Genomic DNA, 9059 nt, shown 5'->3' on the forward strand with positions numbered 1-9059 from the left:
TTGAGGGGTTTGTTCCAGATTTTAAAGGGTTTTTGTGCCAGGACTTGAGGGGTTTGCTCCAGGCTTTGAGAGCTGGGTTTGTTTGCCAGGTTTTCAGGTGTTTGTGTTAGGTTTTCAGGAGTTGGTTTGCCACGATTTGAGGGGCTTGTTGCAGGTTTTGAGAGTCCGTTTTGTCGCAATTTGAGGTATTTTACTGACTTTCGGTCCAGCTCTCTCCCCGCGGAACTCGGTGGGGAGAGGGGGAAGCCACGGGACCGCCATGGGCGGCACGACGGGGCGGCGGCTTCTCCTCTTCCGTTCGCTTCATGTCGACCTTTCGCTTTCGATTTCTCCGGGCCGCCTTGGGGGACGGGTCCCGTCCCGCATGGGGCAGGGGCCGCGGGGCAGGATCCCGCCCGGGACACCATGAGGCTGGTGAGGGGGGCCGGGGACACCCGCCGGGAACCGCCCCGCGGGCCGGGGGTGACCCCGAGGGAGCCGCCCCACACCGGCCGGGCGGCCCCGGTTCTCGGGGGGTAACCTGCGATATCCTTGTGTTGCCCCGAGGTCCTCGCCATGGTGCTGGTCACGCAGCTGGAGCGCTCGGACTCCGCGGGCTGTGAGCCGGGCGAGTACCCCAGTGGCACCGAGTGCTGCCCCATGTGTGCTGCGGGTACGTACCGGGCTGCCTGCCCCGCCTGCGCTGCCTGCTCTGTCTGCTCAGCACCTCGGCTTGGGGTGGCTCCCTCTGCCTCAGGGACCACGGGCTGACCTACATCAGTGGGCACTGGCCATGACTTGCCCCACGTCCGTGGCCATGGGCATCCACCTCAACAGGCAGTGGCTATGGGGTGACCCACCTCAGTGGACAGTGGCCATGGGGACCCGCCACCGCTGCCGTGCCCGCTGTGCCCTGACAGGAACCAGGCAGCCCATGGCTGTGAGTGTCACCCCAGGGTATCCTCTGCCGCCAGCTCTCAGCCCTCACCCAGTGCCGGGCCCTGTCCCTCCCTTGGGAGCCTCCAGAGTGGCCGTAACAATCAATAATCTCTGCTGGGGTGGTTGGTAAAGTCACAGTTTCCAAGGACCTTCGTTTTGTGCCCCGGTTTCTGTTTTGGGTTATGTCCTTGCTCTTAGGATATTTCTGAGGTCCTTAATAGTTCATCTGTAGTATTTAGATGTGGTTGGGTGCCAGTGTCAGTCCCTGGCCACGTGAGCTTTGCTAACGGAGCTGTTTCTTTGGGGATGGTTTATGGTTTTTAGGATGGCGGGTTTTCAAGCACTGCACTGCCAGATCCAGCACAACGTGCATACCTTGTGTGGAGGGGACCTACACGGATCACCCCAATGGTTTAACACGCTGCAGGACATGCAAACTGTGTGATGAAGGTAAGGAGGATGCTCAAGAACCAGTTTAAATGGATTTTTCATGCCTTTCCATGGATACATTCTTCCTTCTCCTTTCTTGCCTCATTTGCTTGACAATCAGTCAATGTGAAGAACAGGCTCGTGTCACTCTGCAGACATGAGAGTGCTGTGAGCTGTGGGATGGAAGGGAAAAACTGACAGGGAGCTTCAACTGGCACCACTGAAAGTTTGATCTGCAGCCTCTCTCTTACATTATAGCCTCTCTAGATTATAGTGAGGTGTCTTGGAGTACTGGGATAAGGTAGGCCTGGAAGAACTTGACTAGGACAGCTAATTTAAAAACATCTGAGCTGGGAGTATTTTGCTTTTGCTGTGCAACATTTATGACAGATGTAAATGTGAGCCAAGGTGCTGCCTGAGTGAGGAATGGGGCCTCTTTCCACATCCAGAGTTCTGGTGCTCTTCAGCAGTGCATCAGGACAAGGCTAAATGTTGTCTTTTGCTTTGGGTTGTGTTTCCCCGTGTCAACGCCGTGGCTCTGTGTGTGTGGATTTCTCTCAGGGGCCAACCTGGTGACAGCAGCAGCCTGTACCTACACAAAGAACACAGTGTGTGGTTGTCGACCAGAGCACTTCTGCAGCTCCTCTGGGCCTGAAGGCTGTGAGCTGTGCCAGCCCTACACTGTCTGTGTGCCTGGCACTATGGTCAAAGAATGGGGTAAGCCAGCAGGGCGTCAGTGCCACCAGCAGCAGAGCTTCCCTAGGGAATGCCTTTGGAGTTTGGTGTGCTGTGGCCAAGAGCACTTTGTGCTCTTTGGTGGTGTGCAAAGGCCACAGAAGGGTGTGAGCTGTTGTGTGTGGGGAAGGGTCTCTGCAGTGATGGCTGGGTCACTTCCAAAGGCCACGCTGAACTGAACTCTCCTTAGGCAGAGGCTGAGGGGGAAATCCTGGGGGCTTCTTCCTTCTAGGTACAGCCACCAAGGACCATGTGTGTGAAGTCTGTCCTCCTGGCACCTTCTCTTCAGCCAACATGTCTGTGGCCTGCACACAATGGCCCAGGTAAGCAGCTCTGACTCCTTGTGGGTGAGTGGCTGTTCTCTAACAGCTGGTCCTGCATTTGGGTGTGTTCCAAACAGCAGTGTCCTCCTTGCAGTAAGGCAGCAAGTGTGGAATGCTGTTCCTGTGTCTCACTCTTCACTGGGAACAACTTAACTCCTGTCTTTATAGACTCCTTACCGTGACAGGTTTCAGGCTGTGATCTGAACTTGTCAGTGCAGAGGAGCCCCTTGGGCAGGTCTAGCAGAGCTGGATCTGCAGCCATGGAGAGCAGCAGCCTCCTGGTACTGGGGTTTCAGCTGGCACATCCCTTAGCTAGAGTAGAAGAGGTGAGAGTTTGCTTCTGAGGAGAATCCTTTTGCAGTTAGAGGCATTAAAGCAAAGAGGTAAGAGTGAGGTGCCATCTGGATTAGCCAGCAAGTCAGCAAGAGCCTTGGGAATGGTGCTGGCTGTGGAGGTGTGATGTTAAAACCAGGGCAGCAGTTCCAGAGCAGGGTCTGCTGGCGGGTTGTATCATCACAATTATTTCTTTCCTCACATCAGACTTAAGGAGCAGGACTCTTACCCAGCAATCATAGCAATCGTCCTTGTTGTGATTGTGGTGGCTGGTGCAGCTGCTCTCGCACATAACTGGCAAAGGAGGAAAAGGAAAAGTTATGCACCACGTAAGTACAAAGAGTGTGACTGTAAAGGGGTAGTTTTGTACCATTACTCTGAAGAAGGATCTTGGCTGTTCAGCTGAAAACTGAGCAGCCAGTCAGAGGAGGCTGTGAGGCAGCTGCAGTGTGTCTGTGTCACAGTTCACCGGTGTGAGGGGCCTCCCATGGGGCTGTGCCTGTGCCCAGAGTGACCCTCAGTGCTGCCCCCCTGCCTGGCACAGTGTGGGTAGGAAAGGGCATTAGTAGGAGGTTCCCCTTCCTGCTTGTTGATGGGACTGTTTGCTTTCCTTTGCAGCGGTGCAGGAGTCCGAGGTGAGTATGTGTCTCCTTGCTTTCTCTTTGTGGGGAATGTGTTGAAGTGTGATTTGAGAGGGGCCCAGCAGTGGCTCTTGGCCTTAAGGAAGAAGCCCAGGTGTGTGTGGTAGTAGTGGAAGGAGCAGGAACTGCTGCTAAAAGCTGCTAAAACCTGACTGTTCATACTCTGTGTTTTCCTCTGATGTGTCCTAAAGCATGAACAGCGTGGTCAGGCTTTGAGGTTCATGGAGGAGAAAGGGGCTCAAACAACTGTTCCTGTGCAGGAAGTCGGTGCTGACCCTGAAGAAACCAAGCCTGAATCAGAGAGTCTTGTTTCAGCCACAGCAGACAATGGGGATGGTTAAAAACAACCAAGCACAAACCCTTTTTTTCTGAAACTCTGTGAAGGAAAAGTCAGGCTGGAAATGAAAAGGTGATTTTGCAAAGAGGGTCCTGAAATATCCCAGTGGCATCTTGTGAAACATCAAGTCCTGTACAAGCTGAGTGATCAAGGGAGTGTCATGAGCGGCTGGAAATCTCTTCCCTTTTCCATCCCCTTCACGGAGCAATGGGCTGTGTGGAATGCCTGCAGTTCTCTTTTTCTTCCCCCATGGACAGCTGACACTTGGTACATATTAATTATTCCATTATTGGGGGAATATTCTATTCTATTATTGTTGGGGGGGGAAAAACGGCGCTTTTTTCCCTTTTAAGCTTACTGCATACATAACAGACTTTTCAAAAGCATTTCGTCCACACTTTTGTTTTATAGCTGGGAAAAGGAACTGGGCACAGCACGAAGCATATATGTTTTAATAAAGAAAGTTAATATCCTATGTGACCACTGTGTTTTTAAATAAAGTTTTTATTGATGAGAACCCCTTCTCTCCAATACCAATGAATTTGGGCTTGTCAAACCCATCCCAGGGCAAGAAGAGGTGAGCTCAGACCTTCCTGTCACATGAGCAGCAGTTGTCCTTTGTCAGAGGAGTGTGGGCCCACCAAGGAGGGTTTGAATAATCCTGGCAACAGCTGGGTTTCATTGCTGCCTGTGCTTTTGGTAACCCGAACATCTTCTGGGGGGTCTGAGTGCAACTGGGTCAAGCAGTGGCAGTGCTGGGAGGACAGGAGGAGCTGTGAGCAGTCCTGGTGGGCTGGGGCGCTTGGTTTTGGGTCAGGTAGTGCCAGTTGGGCCTCCCTGACATCTTCCTTCAGCCATGGGGTGTTTGCTGGTTAGTCCTGTGTGTGTGTGTGTGTATGAGTGAGCAGGATTTTGTGGATAGAGACAAAGGTGGCCCCTGAAGTGGGCTTTGAGGGTTTGGTATGCCATGATCTGGGGGTTTGTTCCATGATTTGAGAGGCTGTTTTGTTTGCCAGGAGGTTTGTTTGAGAGGTTTGCCAGGTTTGGAGGGGTTGCTTTGCCGCAATTTGAGGTATTTTCCTGCCTTTGGGCCTAGGCCCTGCCAAAGCCTCCCCTGCGGTAGCGGGCCAGGAGAGCAGGGAATGGTGTGACCGTTACGGGCCCCCTGAGAGGACTGGAGGCACAGGTGCCCTGCCCTGCCCTTCCTGCAAGTCAGTTCCTTTCTCTTGGGCATCAAGTGGGGCCAGAGCCCGTCCCACCCTGTCCCACATGTGGCAGCAGTTGCGGGCTGCGGGGAGGCCTCTGAGATGGCGGCAGCAGCCTGGGCAGGGTCCCATCTGTCTGGTGAGTGTGGCCATGAGGGAACAGCCTCGGTGATCGTGAGGGAACAGTCTTGGTGGCCATGAGGGAACAGGCTCTGTGGCCCGGAGGCAGAACCCGGTTCTCGAGGGATAACTTGGTCCTTGTGTTGCCCTGAGGTCCTCGCCATGGTGCTGGTCACGCAGCTGGAGCGCTCGGATGCCGCGGGCTGTGAGATGGGCGAGTACCCCAATGGCACTGAGTGCTGCCCAACGTGTGCTGTAGGTACGTACCAAGCTGCCTGCCCTGCCTGCCCTGCCTGCCCTGTCTGCCCTTCCTGCTCTGTCTGCTCTGTCTGCTCAGCACCTCAGCTTGGGGTGGCTCCCTCTGCCAGTGGCTGTGGGGTGACCTGCCTCAACGGGCAGTGGCTATGAGGTGACCCATCTCAGTGGACAGTGGCCATGGGGACCCGCCACTGCTACCGTGACCACTGTGCCCTGACAAGAGCCGAGGTGCCCATGGCTTTGAGTGTCACCCCAGGGTATCCTCTGCAGCCAGCACTCAACCCTCACCCAGTGCCGGGCCCTGTCCCTTCCTTGGGAGCCTCCGGAGTGGCTGTAACAATCAGCAGAGTCTGTAGGATGTACACATCCAAAGCTCTGGTGCTGTTCAGCAGTACATCAGGACAAGGCTAAATGTTGTCTTTTGCTTTGGGTTGTGTTTCCCCGTGTCAACGCCGTGGCTCTGTGTGTGTGGATTTCTCTCAGGGGCCAACCTGGTGACAGCAGCAGCCTGTACCTACACGAAGAGTGCAGCGTGTGGCTGTCGGCCAGGACACTTCTGCAGCTCCCCTGGGCCTGAAGTCTGTGCAGTGTGCCAGCCCTACACTGTCTGTGTGCCTGGCACTATGGTCAAAGAATGGGGTAAGCCAGCAGGGCGTCAGTGCCACCAGCAGAGCTTTCCTAGGGAATACCTTTGGAGTTTGGTGTGCTGTGGCCAAGAGCACTTTGTGCTTTTTGATGGTGTGCAAAGGCCACAGAAGGGTGTGAGCTGTTGTGTGTGGGGAAGGGTCTCTGCAGTGATGGCTGGGTCACTTCCAAAGGCCACGCTGAACTGAACTCTCCTTAGGCAGAGGCTGAGGGGGAAATCCTGGGGGCTTCTTCCTTCTAGGTACAGCCACCAAGGACCATGTGTGTGAAGTCTGTCCTCCTGGCACCTTCTCTTCAGCCAACATGTCTGTGGCCTGCACACCAGGGCCCAGGTAAGCAGCTCTGACTCCTTGTGGGTGACAGCAGTGTCCTCCTTGCAGTAAGGCAGCAAGCGTGGAACCCTGTTCCTATGTCCCACTCTTTACTGGGAACAACTTAACTCCTGTCTTTATAAACTCCTTACCATGACAGGTTTCAGGCTGTGATCTGAATTTGTCAGTGCAGAGGAGCCCGTTGGGCAGGTCTAGTAGAGCTGGATCTGCAGTCATGGAGAGCAGCAGCCTCCTGGTACTGGGGTTTCAGCTGGCACATTTCTTAGCTAGAGTAGAAGAGGTGAGAGTTTGCTTCTGAGGAGAATCCTTTTGCAGTTAGAGGCATTAAAGCAAAGAGGTAAGAGTGAGGTGCCATCTGGATTAGCCAGCAAGTCAGCAAGAGCCTTGGGAATGGTGCTGGCTGTGGAGGTGTGATGTTAAAACCAGGGCAGCAGTTCCAGAGCAGGGTCTGCTGGTGGGTTGTATCATCACGATTATTTCTTTCCTCACATCAGACGTAAGAAGCAGGACCTACTCCTATTCACAGCAATCCTTGTCTGTGTTATGGTGGTGTTGACTGCTGCAGCTGCCTTCATGGAAGCCTGTCAAGGGCTTCGAAGGAAAATGAGAAGTCGTGTGCCACGTAAGTACAAAGAGTGTGACTGTAAAGGGGTAGTTTTGTACCATTACTCTGAAGAAGGGTCTTGGCTGTTCAGCTGAAAACTGAGCAGCCAGTCAGAGGAGGCTGTGAGGCAGCTGCAGTGTGTCTGTGTCACAGTTCACCGGTGTGAGGGGCCTCCCATGGGGCTGTGCCTGTGCCCAGAGTGACCCTCAGTGCTGCCCCCCTGCCTGGCACAGTGTGGGTAGGAAAGGGCATTAGTAGGAGGTTCCCCTTCCTGCTTGTTGATGGGACTGTTTGCTTTCCTTTGCAGCGGTGCAGGAGTCCGAGGTGAGTATGTGTCTCCTTGCTTTCTCTTTGTGGGGAATGTGTTGAAGTGTGATTTGAGGGGGGCCCAGCAGTGGCTCTTGGCCTTAAGGAAGAAGCCCAGGTGTGTGTGGTAGTAGTGGAAAGAGCAGGAATTGCTGATAAAAGCTGCTAAAACCTGCTGTTCATACTCTGTGTTTTCCTCTGATGTGTCTTAAAGCTTTAAGAGCACGGTCAGGCTTTGAGGTCCATGGAGGAGAAAGGGGCTCAAACAACTGTTCCTGTGCAAGAAGTTGGTGGTGACCCTGAAGAAACCAAGCCTGAATCAGAGAGTCTTGTTTCAGCCACAGCAGACAATGGGGATGGTTAAAAACAACCAAGCACAAACCCTTTTTTCCTAAAAGTTTGTGAAGGGAAAGTCTGTTTAGAAATTCTTTCGTGTCTGCTGAGAATTGGTTTTACTTTTGGTGGTCAAATAAGAGACAAGTCAAGAAGACAGTTCTGACATTTCCTTCTGAAAACTCCAGGAGCACCCAGCAAATCCACTACTGGTTTTCTGTTTGCTGTTTTGTGGCTGGTCTGACTGTGTCATAATGATCAGTAAAGAGAGGAACTGCGAAAGTACCAATTTTTTTTCCTGACTTTTTTTTCCTCTTTGGTAAGTTCTTTAGTAGCTGGTTAATGTTTCATTAACATTGGATATTTTCCAACATTTCCAACTGTAGAAACTGGTAATTGTTAACTCCTTCTTGTCTCTCTGCAATGCCTGTGCATGGAGGGTCCATTGTCAATAAAAAAAGCTTTTTGAGCAAACTTTCGAGATAAAACCACATCCCCAAGTGGAGAAAGTTCAGAGAACAATGACAGGGCACCTTCAGCCATCTCTGTACTACAACCAACCTTCTGCTAAGTTGTGTTTTAAGGGTTTTTTTATTGTCTAATGACTTATCTTGTTGCTGAAGGCCCTCTGTCATCCTACTGCTGCACCTGCACCTCTGTGACCTGTGGCTTTTACAGGCTGTGTCATTTTTGAATTGTTCTGTTGGAACCCTCTGGATCTTGAGGTGTTTGATGTTACTGTTTTACTGAGGTGAATCAGCTGATAATAAATTTGTTAATAAAGTGATAATAAATTTACTGAGGTAAATAAACAGCTGTGAAAACAGGTGAAGATCTTGAGGAGGGAAAGGAGTTCAGTATTACTCTTGTTCAGTAAGTTTATCATTAGGAGGAGGGATTTATTAGTGTTGAGGCAGCAATTGCTCCAAAGATGCTTTTACAAAGAAATATCTGTCCTCCAGCCCCATAATTACGTGACTTCCAGTGACTTCACTTGCAGGTAGAAGCTGCTGTAGGTGAGCTGCGAGCTCTGCACAGCCAGGTAAGGAGGTGCAGCACCAACCAGGGCCACCCATCCACCAGCTAGAAATGAAATGTTTGGGTGCTCCCATAGCAGGGTGTTTAATGTCTGCACCAAGAGTGTGTTCCACGGAGCCTGAAAAAACACTGCTCCTGTTGGATGTGTCTTTTGGTGTGTTTTGGAAGCCGGGTTTGTCGCCAGGTGGCAGCATGAGAGAAGGAAAGGCTTGATGGTCCTCGTTCTGGAAACCACCGGGATCGTCCTCCTTTTCCTAAAGGTGTAATAAAGCTTCCCTGGTGCCTAATTGCCCGCAAGTCTAAAATGCAGCGAAACACCTCTGGGTACAGGATTTCCCACTAGGCTGAAGTGTTTTATGATTATGAAAAAGTAACGCGGTGGTCAAGAGTAGTTCAGTGCCCTTTCCTGGGCATTTGGAGCCTGTCTCCTCTCTCCAGTCCTGGTTCACCGCGGTCATCAGCGGCTGCTGGGAGGTGGGGCTGTGATGGGGAGGGGAGTGGG

At 52.4% G+C, this 9059-nt stretch overlaps 1 protein-coding gene across 7 annotated transcripts; it reads left to right on the top strand.

The window, feature by feature from the left end:
• The first annotated feature begins 292 nt into the window (after nt 1–292).
• On the top strand, nt 293–7805 carry TNFRSF14 (TNF receptor superfamily member 14). 7 transcript variants are annotated; one of them, XM_032709156.1, is made up of 8 exons: nt 295–414; nt 547–652; nt 1243–1368; nt 1909–2064; nt 2315–2405; nt 6771–6898; nt 7188–7204; nt 7401–7484. In XM_032709156.1, exons 1-8 carry the CDS (start codon nt 406–408, stop codon nt 7404–7406), a joined length of 639 nt encoding a protein of 212 aa, XP_032565047.1. In that variant the 5' UTR covers nt 295–405; the 3' UTR covers nt 7407–7484. The 7 variants fall into 7 exon arrangements, 6 of the variants coding, with proteins under 6 accessions (XP_032565045.1, XP_032565049.1, XP_032565047.1 ...); XM_032709153.1 differs by lacking the exons at nt 6771–6898; nt 7188–7204; nt 7401–7484 and adding exons at nt 2946–3067; nt 3357–3373; nt 3571–4196 and having other exon boundaries at nt 313–414; XR_004360678.1 differs by having other exon boundaries at nt 293–414; nt 6771–7204; nt 7401–7479.
• Nucleotides 7806–9059: the final 1254 nt, after the last annotated feature.

Source organism: Chiroxiphia lanceolata, chromosome 22 (assembly GCF_009829145.1).
Source record: "Chiroxiphia lanceolata isolate bChiLan1 chromosome 22, bChiLan1.pri, whole genome shotgun sequence".
Taxonomy (NCBI): Eukaryota; Metazoa; Chordata; class Aves; order Passeriformes; family Pipridae; genus Chiroxiphia; species Chiroxiphia lanceolata.

Coding starts and splice junctions, on each gene's coding strand:
- TNFRSF14 (XM_032709153.1), top strand. Junction 653..1,242: donor CTGCCCCATGTGTGCTGCGG/GTACGTACCGGG, acceptor TATGGTTTTTAG/GATGGCGGGTTTTCAAGCAC. Junction 2,406..2,945: donor GCCTGCACACAATGGCCCAG/GTAAGCAGCTCT, acceptor TCCTCACATCAG/ACTTAAGGAGCAGGACTCTT.